Source organism: Bidens hawaiensis, unplaced genomic scaffold, assembly GCF_021521415.1.
Source record: "Bidens hawaiensis isolate Kalapana, Puna unplaced genomic scaffold, B.hawaiensis_p1.1 tig00032765_1, whole genome shotgun sequence".
Classification (NCBI taxonomy): domain Eukaryota; kingdom Viridiplantae; phylum Streptophyta; class Magnoliopsida; order Asterales; family Asteraceae; genus Bidens; species Bidens hawaiensis.
Genome location: NW_027495591.1, coordinates 93,882 through 114,251, shown reverse-complemented (window position 1 = coordinate 114,251; position 20,370 = coordinate 93,882). Strand labels below are relative to the sequence as shown.

Here is a 20,370-nt window from a genome sequence, read left to right as displayed (position 1 = left end):
TGGAATGGTAAATTTCTTTTTCATTTATAACTAGCAATGTTTCTCGCGCGTTGTGGCGGTGTAAATTGTGTTCGGTTACAAACATCATTTTATATTTGTGATATTTAGGTATTACATTAAAATCAAGGAGCATGATGTAGGCTTTAATATTATGTGTTAAAAACAATAGTTATATCTGAACATATAGTTATATAAGTTATAACATTTCAATAGTTATGTAACTTAATTTGATAAAAAGGATAATACGAATGCGTATGATGTATTAATATTAATAACACTTGCATGCATAAATATTAAACACGTCTATATGTTGAATCTAATATAACACGAATATAATAACACTTACGCGCATAAATGTGTTAGTATTGATATTTTATTATTATAACAATGGTTGAAAACTGATAGTATGAAAAAATGAGTGGTTGAGAATTAATAGTTTGATTAATAGTAAATTAAGTGAGAGAAGGAAATGCTGGTTTTTAATATATATATATATATGGGGATGGTTCATGCGAGAAGTGATATTATAGTGAGAAGTGTGAGAAGTGAATCACATCCATTGATTTTGTTTGATCAATGGTCATTACTCAAAATGACATCTTCTAATATTAGTTTCACCATTTTAATGAAATTTAATACCATAAGGGTATATTAGTATATTTGGTTTATCATCGTTTAAAAAAACGTCCACCTCACATTTAAATCCCCAAATTATAGCCTCAATCATAATGAAGGGTTTAAGATTGCATTGTAGTTGAAACTTGAAACAAATCCCTCTCGTATATTTTTTGTAAAAGCACATGTGCTGCAAAAAGTAGGTTAAATTAATTTTGTATTATGATCGAGGTTGAAAAAGTGAGTATATAATCTATTCCTCACTTTATTTGGGTAAAAAGTAAACCAGATTATAGTGTTGTCTTACTTCTTAAAGATCACAGACTATATTTGTATAGAACTATAATTCATATACTTAATTTCATCTATTTGGAATTATGGAATCCAAAATTTTATTTTTTAGTATATATGTCATTACTTAACACTATGTTTGATTATATTATATAGTACTGTTAGTATGCGTTATATCCGTTAAAATATGATATATAGAGTATGATTTATGTTTTTATATACACGTGCATGCTTTAGTTTATTTGTGCATGTAAACCTATTTAACTACAACTTTACGACTGTGTACGGGTATCTTCTACAATACAATGTAGGTATTTAAGATATTGGTGTATGTAACCTACATAGGACACCTGGGTATGAAACTTACCCTTTATGTAGGATGTCATGATTATTGTGGAGTACATATATTGGTTTTAATTAAGTATTATGTGGGATTATAATTTGTGTGTAAGGTAGTAACTATGTAGTTGTGTAGGTAGTAGCTATGAAACTGTGTATGAAACTCATTTGTGATGTAGGGTCATTTATGTAGGGATGGTTATCATGTGTAGGGATTGTTATCGTGTGTAGGTTCATTTGTGTGTAGTTGTGTAGGGATTTTATCGTATGTAGGTTTATTTATGTACTGTGTAGATGGTATTATGAATTCGGTATAAACATGAAAATGACAAATGAATAAATCATATATTAAAATATAAAAAACAATTTAAAACAAAAAAATAGTTTGCTACGAATTCTTGAAAAAATGGAAAAACACACAGATTAATTGTGGTCAAAGGCGACCACGATAATGGACGTTTTGAAAAGGTAGTAACTATGTAGTTGTGTAGGTAGTAGCTATGAAACTGTGTATGAAACTCATTTGTGATGTAGGGTCATTTATGTAGGGATGGTTATCGTGTGTAGGGATTGTTATCGTGTGTAGGTTCATTTGTGTGTAGTTGTGTAGGAATTTTATCGTATGTAGGTTTATTTATGTACTGTGTAGGTGGTATTATGAATTCGGTATAAACATGAAAATGACAAATGAATAAATCATAGATTAAAATATAAAAACAATTTAAAACAAAAAAATAGTTTGCTACGAATTCTTGAAAAAATGGAAAAACACACAGATTAATTATGGTCAAAGGAGACCACAATAATAGACGTTTTGAAAAAAAAAAATGATAAAATAATTAAAAATCAAATGTATGTAACCTCCCTGGAAAACTAGCTCTTAACATATATTAAATTTATGTCTTACCATATATAAAAATACACATTTTACTATTATGTCCTTATGTATATCTTGATATTAAATAAACAATAAATATAAAAGAAAAAATATGATTGGTTGGATTTATTTCTCGCACTTCTCGCTCTAAATACACTTATGAAATGAACCAAATCCTATATATATATAATATAAATCTTTGTGGTTATGAAAATATTACAAGATGTTTCTTTTTCCAGTTTAATGGTTTTCAACAAGGAATTCTAAAATTAGCAATGGAGCCATCTGTGCTGGGGAGTGCTTTCACAGAAGGTGGACCCGATAGAAAAATTAAACTCGATCGTAATCCGGGCATTGATGAGGTAATCTATATAATTTGCATATTTGTTTGTGCTTTCTCTAAATAAGCTATTTTTTTACCTTAATATATTTTATTGAATTTCACAGTTATATATAGAAGCATATTTGCAAGCTATGTTGGATACAATGTATAAGCATGAATATCTCAGAGTGAGAGTGATTGATGACCAGGTACACTTGTACCAATGCCACCTGGCACCTGTTATTTTACATCATAGTTATCTTAGGTTTGATGAACTTTCAACAACCTTGTTTGAATTTAATGATGTTTGTAGGTTGTACTGAAGAATCTACCACCAAACAGTGTACTTATAGATGAAATTATGGACCATGTAAAAGGCTTTCTTGTAAGCAAGGGATTATTAACCGGAGAGACTTCATCTTATTCGTTACGCCATCTTCGATCACAAAATGCAAGTTTACATAAACTTTATATTTTATTTATATATTATTATTATTATTATTATTATTATTATTATTATTACATCCGATTTGATGGTTTAGTGGTTCTTGCAGGAATGGAGAATTGTTCCAACCGTTTTGACTTTATGTGAGCACCTATTTGTAAACTTTGCAATCAGGTGGCTGAGAAAGCAGGCGGGTGGTTTGAGTTCTAAAATTAAACGGGATAATAAGTTTAAGTTTGGTGGTGAAAAAACGGTTGTAAAACAGGAGAGTAAGGTTTCTGTTTGGAAATGGGGTGTTGGACGGTTTGTGTTTGCGGGTTTAGTTGCATATGTTGATGGTAGGTTATGTCGTTCGATTCCTAATCCCGTTGCTAGACGTATAGTTAGTGGATTTGTGTTGAGTTTTCTTGACAAAAATGATGATAATTGAGCATGATAGCTTGTTTTGTATATATTATGTATAAAATGGTTTAGGCCAAAAATAGATGTGGAAATATGGAAGTATTTACTATTTACTGCTGGTTGAGATACTGTGTAGAATTTAGATGATTCATAAAACATAATGGTAGTATATACACCTCAAAACGTACGGGATTCGAATCAAACTACTTACAAGATGTCAAATCAAACTGTCTTGGATGCCCGGGCTTCATGCATTAAGGTTTAAGACACCCGTACTATTTAATCTTAACGTAGCAAACGAACAAGCTTTCTTGTTTGTGTACATTCCAGACAGTAATTAAATGTAAAAACAGTATTCATTTTCAATTTAAATTATAAATAACATCAATATTTTTATAGACCGCAATATCAGTTTGACTCAAGAAAGATATCAAAATGGACCGCACTCAACTTCTTTGGATTTATATGTAAACGACATTACAAAAGGTACAAATTAACCTATGAATTGAATTGAATTGAATTGAAATATTAATGAATTGAGTGGACGAGATGGTCGTTCATATTTGCTATTTTAAAAAAACTAGCTGGGTGCCTGCGTAATACGACGGGGTATGCACACAAACATGACATCAAACGCATAACGGTGTTACCGTTTCAGTACGTGCGTGATTTTACAATAGTATGTGCGTAACCTAACGACAGTATGCTTGCAATGCGGCATAGGAAGCGTCACTGGTGTTAGTAAGCACGTCACACCGATTGTACGCGCGTAATCAGGTGTCGGTGCGCACGTACGCTACATTGAAAGCGTCTTGACCCGCAACCCATTCCGCCTGACACTGTTCTAACTCGAATTCGTTCTGACTTGACCCCTTTTAACCCGAACCCGTCCTGACCCGACCTAAACCAACTTAACCTTTTTTAGACCCATGACCCGAACATCAGAAACCCATTCCATCCTTAACCTTCTAGACCCATGACCCGAACAACAGAAACCCGCCCAACCCGTTTGCTTGTCCATAATGGTAATCACGTAACATGTTATATTTTTAAAATGAAAAAAATATAGCAATACCATACCCAAATTAAAGAGAATAAAATACTCGTTTTTATGGTATAATGTTTGTTAAAAAATATTAATGTGTGAAAAAGTTATAAACGTTTAAACATCGTGGAGGTAGTTGGTTTAAAATAAGGGGTATATATGTAACTATTCTATAAATTAATAAAATATGATTAAAGTTAAAGGATCAAACTTGTAATTATTTTTTAATAAATTAAAACCAACCATACATTATTTTGCTAAAGACAAAATTGTCAAAAGACAAAATAAAATGTCTTAATTTTATGCATTATAATTGGTATTTAAAACAATAAGTTTGATGATTTTAAGAGGTCCTACACTCATGCTTTATATATAGTATAGATAAATTGACCGGCCCATTTGGAGCCAATCATTTCCTATCTTTTCAATATGGTTTTGAAAGACCAATATAAAAAACTTTCATTACGATACGTATCCACGATGCCAAGATGCCATACAATCCAACAATACATATCAATGATCTACAACTTGGGCTGTAGTTCTCTGCATGTTTTATCTTATTGCCTTTAATTCATGTTTATGCATATTAGTTACTAGAGTATTAGGTAGAAAAGTGGGCATGTAGTTTTTATTCAGTTATTTGTTTATAGCCTATAAATAGGCAAAGTTTGTTTAATGTTGGACATAAGAAGAAAATTAGCAAGATTTTATTGTCTCTTTCTTTAATGTTTCTTAGGGTCTAACCTGCTCAAAGGGTATATCAATATTTGGGAGATTATCCATCTCGAATCGACTTACTATCACATTATCATCAAAAGATACATCAAAACGCATAAGTGCTTAACTAAACCAGGCAAAAAGACGACATGTTGGCATTTACAAACGTGTTGGCAATGGCATAGCCGCCGGAGATATCCGTATCTAAGAGTATACCGTTCATAATATTCCTCAGAATATTACTAAAGATCACATACTGGTTATTCTTCCAACGAAATGTGAATTCGCATGCAATTCGAATTGAATTCGAATTGATTCTATTCAAATCCAACCTAAAAAAACTAGTTATTTCTTTTTAGAGTTAAGTGCCATTTTGGTACCTGTGGTTTGACCAACTATGCAACTTTTATACATATACTTTATTTTATGCAAATGACTACCCCAGCTTAAAAAAACTTGCATTTTTAGTATTTTTTTTAACTCCGTCTATTTTATCAGTTAAGTCAATGGTACTTTGGTAATTTTATAATTTTCTTAATTTTTTTTTCTTTTAAATGCCTTCCCCCCTTTTAAATGCCAGCGACATTCACCCCCACCGGAAGTCAACTGCTGGAAACTACTTCAGCTCGTCAGCGAACGCACCAGGTTTGCCGGAAATGTTCATGAACTCCATCGTCGTTGTCGCTTTGTACTGAACCATCAGAGGCCTAATCCGTCGCTGCTTGTTCTTCTCTACTGTTGTCGGATACTTTGGCGGAACCCTAGCCGCCATCATCATCGTCATCGTCATCACCACCAATTGAACCAGTAGCAGCGGCGGCGACAAACCTGTTATCCGACACAGTATCTGACAATGGTGGAGAAGAACGACCATGGTGGTTCAATTGACAGTATCCGACAATATCCGACACAGTATCCGACAATTGAATCACCAGATTGGCGCCACCAGATTGACGAACATTTCCGGCAAACCTGGTGCGTTCGCTGACGAGTTGAAGTAGTTTCCGGCAGTGGACTTCCGGTGGGGGTGAATGTCGCTGGCATTTAAAAGGGGGGAAGGCATTTAAACGAAAAGAAAAAATTTAAGAAAATTATAAAATTACCAAAGTACCCTTGACTTAACTGATAAAATAGACGGAGTTAAAAAAGTACTAAAAATGCAAGTTTTTTGAAGCTGGGGTAGTTATTTGCATAAAATAAAGTATAGGTACTAAAGTTGCATAGTTGGTCAAACCACAGGTACCAAAATGACACTTAACTCTTCTTTTTATATTTTCAAACTACGGCAAACTTGAATATTTTATATTTAAAAAAAAATAAGACTATAAAACACAGTGTTTTAAAAACCGGTTCGTACCGGCCGGTTGAACCAGTAATATCGGGTTTCGCATATCAGGCCCGTATTTTGTGCCCGGTATTTTTGGATGGTTTGCTAGAACATCGAACCGACGGTTTTCTCTAAAATACCTGTTTAAACCGGAAAACCGGTTTTAAGTCGAAGAGATTTTTGATATTTTGCGGTCCCTATTTTCTAAAAATTACTTTTAACCTAGCGATTAACATTGAAATGAATAAACTTTTGGCTTATTTTTTTGAAAATCAAGTGTTTTTGTATTATTTTTTATTACGGATTAACTTTTAAAATGGAATCATATACTTTTGTGCTATTTTTTGAGTGAAAGTTATATTTATATGAAATTACAAGGTAAATTACTCAATCCGGTTGAACCTTTCGGTATAAACCGGTTCAACCGGTTATACCATTTTTTAGCCCAACCCGATATGAGTAAAAAAATCGGTTTTTAAAACATTGATAAAACAAATAAACCCAATCAATGTGTCGGCATCTAATGTATTAATATCCACATTACAAGTTGATAGCAATTAATATCCATATTACAAGTTGATAGCGATTGATGAAAATACAATGAATATTAACTAAAACGATCTATTTTGAAGCTTTATTGTATACTTGTAGTAACTAGCGATAGCCAAAGCAGATCTAGGGGTGTTTCCAGAGAATGTCAAGATACCTTCAACTTTGGCCAAGTGCAAAATTAGTAGCATTTATGCATTCAGATACATACCCTAAGCAAATATTATGAGACCCGAAGGTCTAGAAAATGTTTTTGAACACCTCTGAAATTTTCTTTTAGATTTGCCACTAACAATTAATAGCGACAACATGAGAAGCAAGGAATTAAATAAATAAATAGCGTCTAATTAGGTCACTTGGAATTTAGATTTTAAACATTTATAGAATTTATATATTAGGGTAATTGTTGTTGGAAATTAGATTATAAAGACTATCCATAGTCATAACTTTCCATCCTTGGCGTTTAATGATATTGGAGAGTCTGTAGTTTGAGATTTTTGTAAAAAGTGGTGTAGTGATAAAAATCTCATAACTCTCACGTAATCATTACCACTTTCTTTCTCCATCGCTCACAAAACACCACCCTTCTGACATCCATAACTTTGACGGGGTGGTGTAAAAGAGAGTTATGAGCCGTAACTTTACCCCTAACTCTCTCACTACACGATACACATGGTCTAAAAAAACCTCTTTTAAAAATCAGATTCGTATATCGAAAACCCCTGGTCTTTCCTTACAATTTCAAAGAAATAAATGTTGAATAGCAAATGACGCATGGAAAATTATTTGAAAAAAGAAATAATTATCTATATCTAGACTATATATAAAGCATGAGTGAGGGACTTCTTAATTTATAAGAGGTACCAAACTTGTTGCTTCAATTACAAAGCATAATGCATATGATTAAGACATTTTAGGGACACTTTTGTCTTTTTACAATTTTGTCTTTTAGCAAAATAAAAAGTCATGTACATTTAATATTATTTTTTTTAAAAATAATTACAAGTTTGGTCCTTTAACTTTAATCACATGTTAATTTATAAAATAGTTACATATATACCCCTTATTTTAAACCAACTACCCCCACGTCGTTTAAATGTTTATAACTTTTTCACATGTTAATATTTTATAAAAAAAACATTATACCATAACAACAAGCATTTTATTCTCTTTAAATTGAGTATGATATTGCTATATTTTTTCATTTTAAAAACTTAATGTGTTACGTGATTACCATTAAGGGCCGGCAAACGGGTTGGGTGGGTTCGGCCGTTCGGGTCATAGGTCTAAAAGGTTAAGGTTGGAATGAGTCGATACAAAAAAGGTTAAGGATGGAATGGGTCGGGATGGGTTCGGGTCGAAATGGGTCAACTCAGAACGGATTTCGTGTTAGAACAATGTCATGCGGAACGTGTTGCAGGTCAAGACGTGTTTAATGCAGCGTTACGTGTGCACCGACACTTGATTACTCGCGTACAATCTTTGTGACGTGCTTACTAACACCGGTTAAGCTTCCAATGCTACATTATGAGCATACTATCGCCATATTACGCGTGTACTTTGTGAAGTCATGCACTTACTGAAATAATAACACCGGTTACGCGTTCGATGCCATGTTTTCGTACATACTTCACTGCATCGTGCGGGCACCTAGCTGGTTTGAAAAATCTATGAGCGGTCCCCTTCCTTGCAAAGATGCACGGATATTATTATTGTCAGGTCCATAAGGGCGTCCTCTCTCAAATCTCCCTTGTAAACTTAAGTTCAGCAACAACTGAATTTAAAAAAAATACTCCGATATGATTCTTCATATCCACATCTCTTTTGTGATCCTTATAATAATTATCACATCCCCATCATCAACATCTGCTCAAGCTAACTGTACTCGCGTTTGCCCAGGTCGAGCAAACGCGGTACCCTACCCGTTCGGATTCTCCGACAGCTGTGAAATCCAACTGGATTGCTCAGCTGCGGGAGATATCCGTATCGGAGGGTATTCCGTTCAGAATATTACTAAAGATCAAATACTTATTATTCTTCCAGCAAAATGCGACCGCCTGTACGAAGAAGTAGGAGTGTTCGGCACCCAGAATTACGCGATGAGTTCGCGTAACGGGTTGTTGTTGGAAAAGTGTAGCTCCACGTTGAACGACTGCGCGATGTCGACTAGTCTATTTCAGAATAGTTTCAGCTTGCAACAGTGTGATACTGGTATTAATATTACCCGCATTAGTAATACTAATACTGATAGGATTACTATTATCGGTATTAATAATACTGATAGTTTTAATAATACCAGTATCACGAATAGTACTAATAGTAGTAGTAATGGTAATAATAACAGTACTGTTGACAACAGTACTATTTCTTGTTATTCGGAGGACGTTTCGAATAACGAAGAGTTAATGAATTTGACATCACTAGAACAAGCAAATTGTCAGATCTTGTTCTCCTCGATCAATGTTGATATGAACGGGAGCATATTGACTAGCATGCCACCGCAGTTGGAGTTTCGGTCTCTGGAGTTGAGTTGGTGGGTTCGTGGGAATTGTAGTTGCGATCAGAATGCCAGTTGCCGGAATGTGACGAAAGCGAATCAGACGATTGGGTACCGGTGCAACTGTAGTGAAGGATACGACGGAGATGGGTTCATTAACGGAGATGGTTGTCGACGAGGTTAGTAAAATAATTGTGGACACTTATCATTTTTTGGTTTATTTTTTACAATTCTTTTCCCTTCAAAACTAATATCTTAATTAACCCTAATATACGTACTAGACCATTAATTATTCACTTTCTTTTTATACTCTATTTATATTATATCTATACATTTTTATAACAATAAATATTAACATATTATTTTACTATATATTCCAAAATACTTGGTGAAATCCAAAAATCAACAACAAATCATGTTTGTCAAAGATTGAAAAGAATATAATTTCAAATGTTATCATTAACATATTATACTATGTATATTATAGAAGATTATAAATAAAAACAAAAGCCGAATATGCTTTCATTTTACAAAGTAATTTTTTTAATCATTAAATTATAAATATATCCTTAAAAGTCGATCCATTTTTTTTAAAATCAAACAATTTATCTATTATTATTATTACTAATATTATTATAATTGTAAATTTTCATATAAATTTATCAATTATAAATATACGTTTTAACTCTATCCATTTAATTTTCGGTTAATTTAGTAACTATATATATATATATGTTAAAATGTAAAGATGGTATACATATTTTTTAGAACGGCGACTTTCTTATATATTTAGGCTATCGCACCCTCCAAATTTGGAGAGTCCCAATGCCCCACTCTGGTCAGACTATGTTGTCTTAACCGGGCCTATGCTGGCTTCAGAGTTTGGCTTGGACGTTCCCCCGGGAAACCATACCGCCGACTGCCACTTGACAGCCATGGTGCCAACACAAGAGTATAACTCTCTGGCGTAACACACGGTGGGACGAAAACCCGAGTGGGCTCAGGATTTGAACTGACAACCTTTGCACAAGGCCTAGCTCAAATCTATCATCGCCAATATCCAATCAAATATGATACAAGTGGGATTAGAACTTGAGTCTCCACTGGAGAACCCAAGCCTCTTACCATTAGGCAACAAGTGGGGGATAGATGGTGTATATATATACCAATCACTTTCAAACATAACAAAGTTTATCATATTTAATTTATTAGTTTTTTTTATCAAAGATTGTTTCTAGTTTTTTGTGGAACTTAAATTTGATTTTTATGGGTCAAAAGTTGATAAATAGATTGTTTGATACAAGTTAACTACATTTAGATCAAAATTTGTTACGGGTCAAAAATGGAAAATCTTAGTATTTTTAAAAGTTTAATAATGCAAATAAATATATCTATCAAATTTGTTACGGGTTCAAAGTGTTGGCTTGAAAATGTCAAACGGGTGAAAGTTAAAATCTTAAACATGATTCGGGTTTCAAAATTATTTTCAAGGGCATTTTTTGAAATAATCAAAAAGTTCGGAATTTGGCAAGTTGACTATTTTTCGATTATTAAAATATAAGAAAATATTGCGAACACTTTTGACATACCTCCCCAAACCTATCAATACTTCTAACTTTTGTCAAATTTATAATATTTGTGTAATCATTAACTTTTTCTTCAATTGTGATCAGAACGTTGTATGAGAATCATGTCATACGAAATTATACTCAAATGAAGCAAAATATTCTCAAAATTTAATAGGTTAACATATTACTTTTTATGTTGTCATTATGACAAAGTCGAGAAGCCATCTGAAAACTTATCAAAATCTTTTTCATGATGTAACTCAGAAATACATAGTTCTTGAAGAACATCCGTCGTTACAATTTAATGTTCTCCTATCCTTCGATGAGTGACGCCCTGCTTGCGGTGCGCACATATAATGTGTATATATGTGTGAACCCTTGGGTGGGCAAAAGTAAAATTGCACTAATTTTGACGTTATTTTACTAATCACGTGAAAATAACGTTAAAAGTGGCGGAAGGTTAATCAGACATCATGTGGTGGCGTTGATAGCCGAAAGACAAGGGCACATGCACCAATCAGCCGGTGTCCCGATGATTGAGTGTTATGTGTCTTATGTCCAAGGCTTGATTCAAAACTACTATCGAGCCGGGGGTCTCACCGGAAGCAGCCTCTCTATCCCTATGGAATAGAGGTAAGGCTGTCTACATCTTACCCTCCTCAGACCCTACCATAGCATTGCTATTGGTGGGATGTACTGAGTACGATGATGATGATGATGATCCTTCGATGAGTGGTAAATTAATAAATATATCCATAAGGTAACACTTATTCTGCATTTAGGCTGAGTGGTTAGAACTACTATGTACGAGAAATCTTATTCCCGCAATTGGCTAATAATCAAAATTTTTTCAATTATACATAAATGACACTGAGAATGAAATTTTAATAGAAAGAGCGTTATCGGGTAAGTTTCTGCATGCGCATTTTTTTATTAAGTTCATTTAAAAAAATCGTTTTGTGATATAAATAAAATTAATTTATGTACACGTAGTATAGATACAAACATAGATGTAATACATTTTTTCATATACGTTATGTAATTATTTGCTTTATTTTATAATTTGTAATCATCACGTATGTGACAATGGCTCTAAAGCTAGTACGTGTATAATACAAAAGAACATCACTTATGTCACGCGCTCTCATATTTATATTCTCGATCTATCATATGCTTAGTTAATTAAATAAACAATAAGTTCATATTTATTTACTAAATAAAACAGTTCACTAATGTCCCATTTATTTTTATGATTGAGAAATACTCATTTTCGCTATTCTCCTAAACCTTTTTTTGTGGTAGTTTTGTGTCAGTCGTGGCGTTTGGTCAAAAACTCGGTCACATATATGGAAAGTAACGGTTTAACTAACAAAAACAACTATTATTTAATATTATTTTGATACAATAAAATAGATGAATGAATATGATTGGTTAGGAAAACATGTGGTTGTGCTCATGACTATGACGATCAAATAACTATTTTTAACTACCTCACAGGCGAGTAGCCACTGTAAAACGTCGGGTCCTAAAACCAGCTTTTTATCCTTCTAATTTGATCTTCTAGTCTGATTTTTTAAACCTATATATTTAGACATTCTAATTTTGATTCCTAAATTACATAGATTTCTTGATTAGTTCCAAGTTTTAACAGTTTGTAAGCTATCAAGATCAAATGGAAATTTGAATCTGCCAATTAATATGTTTGTGTTAGGAATGGCCACTACCATGCGAAAGTCACACGTAAGAAAACAAACCACTCGTGAGACAACGATTTGGTGGTTCACCACTTAAAGAATAATCTACAAACACAAACTTACTATAAAAGTATAAATTAACCAAATCATTACTTGGAATTAATTAGCTCGAAACCACACTTCTTTGCAAGAACAAAATCTGGGAGTTAATTACCTCTCAAGTGTGAACGATGAATGGAGTGCGGAGGTGTCCCCGTTAGACCACCTGTAGTGGGGCCGCGCCCCATAGCGCCGGGAACACCACCCCCGGGGCGCTATGGATCCATTGGGGGGGGGGGGGGGGGCGCTTTTCACACAGTGCCGGGTGGGTGGAAATGGTTGAATGTGATTGGTGGGTTTGTTTATTTTTTTTTGGTAAAATATAATAAAAAAATAATAATATGGTAATGATTTGAATGGGTTCTATCCACTACACTCATTTTAGCTATTACTCCTATGGTGACAATGGAGCAGAACGCCTCTGTAGGGGCTCCATCCACTACACATGATCTTAAAGAAGGGTCTGATGTGAGAGAGAGAGAGAGAGAGAGAGAGAGATTGGTTTTAGGTATTAAAAGTTTTACTTGTAAGTTGATAACAAATACAACAACACGTCGATCTGCCAATATGTTGTTGATCAGCATCATATTCTAGTCATAAGAAGTCATTTTGGTGTTATTGTGATATGTTAGAAGTTAAGTTCACTAATAGGCCTTAATGGGTCTTGTTAACAAGTGATTTCGGTGTTAGTAGCATATCTTACATGATAAGTACGACAATTGGCCTCTAACGGTCTCTGTCTTTTGTTGATAAGTTGTTTTAGCCATATTAAGTTGTAAAAGTCATTTGGGTGTTACTGATGTTAGGGATTCGGGTATTGCAACACACACACAAACACAATAATACTGCAAGAGAAATAATAAACGAAGATGAATTCGCGAGATTTACGTGGTTCGGTAGGCTGACCTACGTCCACAGGCTGCAACCAGGATACTTTATTATTGCTCTCTGCCTCACTCGTTTTGAGGAATTACAAGTACACGATGTCTATTTATAATTACAAGATTAGGGTTAACAACTTGTTCCCCAAGAAAACAATAACGGGCCTAATATAAATTATCCGTCTCTTTAATTAACTGCCATCGATTTAGTCTTCTAAAATGAACCGACCCAACACCAATTGAGCCTCCATAACCCAACAACTGACATATGTTTTAGCGAGTGCGGTCACTTAGACTAGACGCTATGGGCGCCGTGGAGGAGGGAACATCGCCGGGGGGCGCGGTGGAGCGGGGCGCGGATGGGTTTGGCGTGAAGGGGACGGCCGGCGCGGTGAAGGTGGGGTCCCCCCCCAACGGATTTATTACCATTATTACATCCCATTCTCCTACTTAAACTTTTTAAAACTTTCTCCACAAATATGTCTTCCGACTCATCTTCGACACCCGACTTCTAGCCCGATATCGACGATATTTCCAATTTGGATTCAGATGATGAAGCGATTTTTCATATTTAATTTATTTTGTATTTTAGTATTATTGTATTTTTTTATTATTGTATTATATATTATCGTATTGGTTTTTTTGTTTTATGAAAAAAAAAACTGAAAAAAGGTTGGGCTTCGAAGCCCCCCTCACCATAGAGGGGCATTATGCCCTGGGGCTTCGATGCCCCCAGTGCCCACGTGGTGCTGACGTGACACTGTGGAGGGGCTTCGAAACCCCCCACCATAGCATACATCCTTATAAGTCCAAGAGTTGACTCGTATGGACTTCATGATTGTAACGTGGGCAAATGGACCCCCTATTCCTCGCAAATGCTGAAACATAGGCACTTATTTTCGAGACACCAATTCCAACAAAGTTGCTAACTTCGTATTTGCTCAAATGGTGGATTTAACATCACATTTGCATGTAAAGAATACGTCGTATGGTTTGGAGAGTATGTAATGCCATTCAACGAAAAATTCATATTAGGCGGCTAGTGGTTATAAAGTCGATTCGAGATGGCTAGTCTCCCAAAGAAATAGACAAGAATAGAGAACGCATTGGAACCAAAATTTTTGATTAATTTTTTCTACCCTTCACTCAATGCCTCAAACGAAATAAACAGCTGACCGTCACCGATAAAAACGCATACCTAGATTTCATTTTATATATTTTTAACTAGCGTTTTACACAGCGCGTTGCGACGGGGCAAGTCGGTAAAATCAGGCGGTGGTAAAACACTGTTAGGATTAAACGCACACACGAAACCGAACACGACACGAAAGCAATAAACGAACACGAGGATTTAACGTGGTTCGGTCTAAACTGACCTACGTCCACGGGTGGCAACTAGGTATATCTTTATTGAGTGACAAATATTACAAGTACATAATGTTGTTTATATAGAGACTGAACTAGGGTTAGTAAATTATTATGCAAGAAATCTAAACCGGGCCGGGCTTGGGCCCGACCGCCCACACCCGTCTCCTCTTTTGACTTCATATAATAAACCGGGCCAACAAGGCCTACGAACCCAACAATCTCCCACTCGGAGGCCTTGAGTACTCTCGTCTGCACTCCTGATTGTACTTCTGTAATCTGAACATTAAACTTCTTCTAGTTGCCACCGCCTTCTCATCAATTAACCTGAAGGCCCGTTGAAGCTCCCCGGAGCTCCAACACGTCAGTCATGGCTGAAACTGCCCCTGACCCATTCTCTGTCCCTACCGGCTCCCACTGTAACGAACTACCGGATCCTGAGATAACCTGAGAACAAACACTCTCCATATTCAGCAAGTAATTCATTGGAGAGACTTTTACAGCTGGAATACTGGTTTTCTTAATCCACTGTCGACCTGGGACTGGAACTGAAACACGACCTGTGCTCCCACTGTCACGATGTCCCCCAACTGATTTAACCTTCCTAGCTCGTTCATCCTGAATCTTCACTTTGGCTCTGGGTTTGTTACTTGCAAAACGAACCTTCTTCTGCCCACGAGATTCTGTGAACCGGACTTTGTCACCAAAACTGGATCCACTCCTTCCGGTGACATATCGACCATATACAACGAACCCATTTTCTTGCCACGAGCAACCACGAGATTCCCTTTGACTACTTTCCACTGCCCATTCCCGAACTTAACATCGTGCCCCTGGTCATCCAACTGCCCAACTGAAATCAAACGTTTCTTCAAACTTGGAATAACCCTCACGTCTTTCAAAATCCAAGAAGTACCGGCTGAAGTTATCAAATCAACGTCTCCCATACCCGTAACCTCTAAAATATCATCATTCGCTAGTCGAACCTTTCCAAAATCCCCAAATTTAAGATTCTTCATCGTTTCACTACAGTGAGTGGCATGAAACGATGCACCAGAATCCATCACCCAAGCATCAACACTACTCTCAACACTACAAACCAAAGCCTCATCACTACTGACCCCGTCATATGTGTCGTCTTTTGTAACGTTCACCTCTTTCTTACCATTCGGACACTGATTCCTGAAGTGTCATTTCTCTTTACAACCCCAACATTCAATATCCTTACGAGTCTTAGACTGACTCCTCTTCCTGCTCCCACTGCCTCGCTGTTTTCCCCTACCTCTACCTTCTGTGACTAGCATATTGCCTGATGATTCACCTGAACTTCTGCGTCTTGAATCTTCTCCCAGAATCGAAAGTAATATTTGTAGACGAACTACAAACTGCAGTCACTGTTTGCGACCAACTGTCGGGCAAAGAGGATAATAACAAGAGGCCTTGAACTTCATCATCAAACTTAATGTCAACTGACACTAAGCGGGACAAGATCGAATTAAGATTATTGATATGAGTTGTAACTGACCCACCCTCTTTCATTCTTGTTGTCACTAGCTCTTGGATAAGATAGACTTTATTCGCTGCCGAAGGCTTCTCATACATGTTGGATAGTGCGTCCATCATACCACGGGCTGTGGTTTCTTTCATGATGTTAAACGCCACATCTTCCGACAACGACAATGTAATACAAGCCCTAGCTTTCTTGTCTAACTTCTTCCAATCTGCTTCTGACAACTTTTTTGGTTTTTCATCCTCAAACACTACATCCAAGTCTTTCTGACAAAGTAGTGCCTCAATCTGCATCTTCCACCAACCGAACTTCTATCCGTCAAACTTCTGTATCGAAACCTTTCCGTCTTCTGCCATGACAATGACTAAAACGAAAAACTAGATAAAACACAGACAAACACGCAATGGCACGAGCCTGAACTTAACGACTGTTCTACTGAACTCTGTTAAACAATCAACTTATTTATACGCAGCGGAATATCGAACTGAAAATCAGAAACTGAAATTTTAAACTGAAACGATAAAACCTGTCAAGCGCGGTTGACACTGGTTCACTGCTTCTTTAATGCTTCTTCTGACTTGACAACTGTTCTTCAACAAAAAATAGGATCTTGATTTGTTGTCTTAACTCGTTCTTGCTTAACCAAAAAATGTGTTTCTATATCTTGGTCAAATAGCAAAACGAAAAAAAAAAAAAAAAAAATCTTATTTCTCTTTGGTCTTCTGCCACGAATAACAAGGAAGAAAAGGAAGTAATCTTTCACTTTTCCATGAATGTCATGGCTCACAAGTCCCAAGAAAATAATAGCATATCTTTTCACTATTTTCTTCGCGAACAGCACCCAGGACCAAATAAATCGAAACCCACTGCCTTCCACGTCAGATCTAATCGTATCTGCTAAGTGGCGGCGAACTGCGGTTGATAGCGGCGGAACGCGGTGGTGATGCGTTGCTCGACTGAACCCTAGTCGTGATCGTCGGGCTGGGTTTAGCAGCGGCGAAACAGCGGCGGCGGCGTATACCCTAACGACAATCGGAAAACCGTAGCAGCGGCGGAACCCTAGCGCAGTAGGGTGGCGGCGGCTGGATGGTTTGGCGGCGACTCGGCTGGTTCAACGTGTTCTTCGTGTGATCCGAACCTAAGCTCTAGATACCACTTGTTAGGATTAAACGCACACACGAAACCGAACACGACACGAAAGCAATAAACGAACACGAGGATTTAACGTGGTTCGGTCTAAACTGACCTACGTCCACGGGTGGCAACTAGGTATATCTTTATTGAGTGACAAATATTACAAGTACATAATGTTGTTTATATAGAGACTGAACTAGCGTTAGTAAATTATTATGCAAGAAATCTAAACCGGGCCGGGCTTGGGCCCGACCGCCCACACCCGTCTCTTCTTTTGACTTCATATAATAAACCGGGCCAACAAGGCCTACGAACCCAACAAACACAAGCGTTGTCGGTCCCGGGCATTGAGGCAATAAGTCGACGTGAATTTGGTTGGTTTTGGTTACCAACGTTATGACCGGAACTAAAACCATAAATAGAAAAAAAGGTATTAAAATTGAGGTGGATCAATGAGGTAAAGTCGGTCGATAAACCTCGAACGTTGGTAAAACCTAAGCGTTGTTGATCACCAGCATTGAGGCGGTGAGTCTACACAAATTCTGCCGGTTTCCATCACTTTCATTACGGAGGCGGTTTTCATATGTTTGTTACGGTATCGGAAGTAAAACAAGGTAATAAGTTTATGCGAATTCGGTCAGTTTCCGTCACGTTCGTTACTGTATCAGAACCAAAAAAAACACTGGCATCCAGTAGATTTTTGTTACACTCGTTAGAATACTAAGACCAAAAAAAAGGAAAGAAAACAAAATGGCGATAACCAATAAGGTGTCACAAAATGGCCCAATAGTGGCTTTGCGACACCAAAGTTGTTATTTGTTATTATTAGTAATAGTAATAGTGACTTTCGTATTTTAATGGTTTCTTCTTGTAGATGGTGGTGACACAGGAAAAAATTCTCAATGGGTGATTATTGCCTTGGGTAATCTATCATATGTTTGTTCCTTTTTGTTGCCTTAACCCACTATTTCACGTTTAACATATGATTTACATTTATAAAATGTTCCAGCTCTTGGTGTAGGGGGTGTGATCATAGTAATCATCATAATCTTGTCCTTAAAAGGCAAATTCAAATGGAGAAGAAAACCCAAGCACAATGCCAATGTAGAAACTTTTCTTAAAAATCATGAATTTCTAGCTCCGAAAAGATACTCTTATTCACAAGTCAAGAAGATGACAGACTACTTTAAGATCAAACTAGGCCAAGGCGGTTTTGGTTCTGTGTATAGAGGAGTGCTAAGCAACCAAAACATAGTAGCTGTTAAGGTTTTAAGTGAAGTAAAAGGTAACGGTGAAGATTTCATTAATGAAGTTGCAAGCGTTGGCCGGACTCCCATGTTAATATTGTCAGTCTTGTGGGATTTTGTTCGGAGGGTCATCGTAGAGCTTTGATATATGAATTCATGCCTAACGGTTCCCTGGAGAAGTTCATATGTGGACAAACTTCTTTGCATAATAGTCAACTCGGGTGGGAAAAGTTGCACCAGATTGCAATTGGCATTGCTCGAGGATTAGAATACTTGTATAAGGGTTGTAACACACGGATCTTACATCTTGACATAAAGCCACATAATATACTTTTAGATCAAGACATGTGCCCTAAGATATCCGACTTTGGGCTTTCTAAGCTATTTCCCGATAGATCAACTAGTATGATATCCATGTCTCGTATGAGAGGAACCCCTGGATATATTGCTCCTGAAGTATTTTCTAGGAATATTGGGCAAGTCTCCCATAAATCAGATGTTTATAGTTACGGAATGATGGTTCTAGAAATGGTTGGACGGAGGAAAAATATTGAAGTTGAAGTTGATCATACAAGTGAGATATACTTTCCGCATTGGATATATAAGAAACTTGACTTAGATGAAGAACATCTCGGCCTGCATGGGGTTGTGAGTGATGAAGAGAATGAGATGGCAAGGAAGATGGTTATAGTCGGCTTGTGGTGCATACAAACTAATCCCTTGAACCGCCCAACAATCACAAAGGTGCTGGAAATGTTAGAAGGGGACTCACAGTCATTAGAAATTCCGCCAAAACCGTATTTGTCTTCTCCATCTAGGGATGTAGTTCTCCGCCTACAGATTAATTGCATCATTAATATATGTTCTTTGCTTAAAATATGATTTTGGTGACAATTTGATGATAATATTTCTTGTGTACTCGTGTTATCTATTAGGTTCGATGGATTATTAACACTGTCGGATTGATTCATCAAGAGCTCGAACGATCCAACATAAACAAGTCGACCAATTCAATGCTTCTGTAAAAGATTGTGCCATTGAAATTAACTTTTAGTACATAGTGCATGCAACAAGCCACAATATTAAAACCATCGCAATGCTAATAAACGCACTTCCTAATACGGGCTTAGTCAGCATTTCATATTAGCTTTTTACAATCCCTCTCACATGAATATTTTATCCCTAATGCAACCATACTCGTTCTTCCCACATGCAACCTTATTATTTCTACATCACCGATACTTTTTTAACTTTTTATTTAATAATTAAGTATAAATAATTAAAAAAATTAAGTAATTAAATAATCACATAATTATGTAATTTAGTAATTATATAACGAAAGATGAAAGCACGATCGCATGATCAGTGTGTGCCTCATGATTAATGGCAAGACGAACATGATACCGCTTCGAATGGTCTATGGCATAACCCATGGAAAGATGAGCC

General features: G+C 36.1%; 2 protein-coding genes and 1 pseudogene across 2 annotated transcripts; all 3 read left to right on the top strand.

Moving 5' to 3' along the window:
* Positions 1-2,318: 2,318 nt before the first annotated feature.
* On the top strand, positions 2,319-3,319 carry LOC143584013 (uncharacterized). Its single transcript, XM_077066168.1, has 5 exons — positions 2,319-2,484; positions 2,570-2,653; positions 2,758-2,899; positions 2,999-3,032; positions 3,064-3,319. The coding sequence occupies exons 1-5, from the start codon at positions 2,398-2,400 to the stop codon at positions 3,317-3,319; spliced, it is 603 nt and encodes a 200-aa protein (XP_076922283.1). The 5' UTR covers positions 2,319-2,397.
* A 5,409-nt stretch (positions 3,320-8,728) lies between these two features.
* Positions 8,729-9,610, top strand: LOC143584012 (wall-associated receptor kinase-like 14). The gene has a single exon (XM_077066167.1). The coding sequence runs from the start codon at positions 8,729-8,731 to the stop codon at positions 9,608-9,610; it is 882 nt and encodes a 293-aa protein (XP_076922282.1).
* A 9,066-nt stretch (positions 9,611-18,676) lies between these two features.
* Positions 18,677-19,995, top strand: LOC143584010 (LEAF RUST 10 DISEASE-RESISTANCE LOCUS RECEPTOR-LIKE PROTEIN KINASE-like 2.5 pseudogene; annotated as a pseudogene).
* Positions 19,996-20,370: the final 375 nt, after the last annotated feature.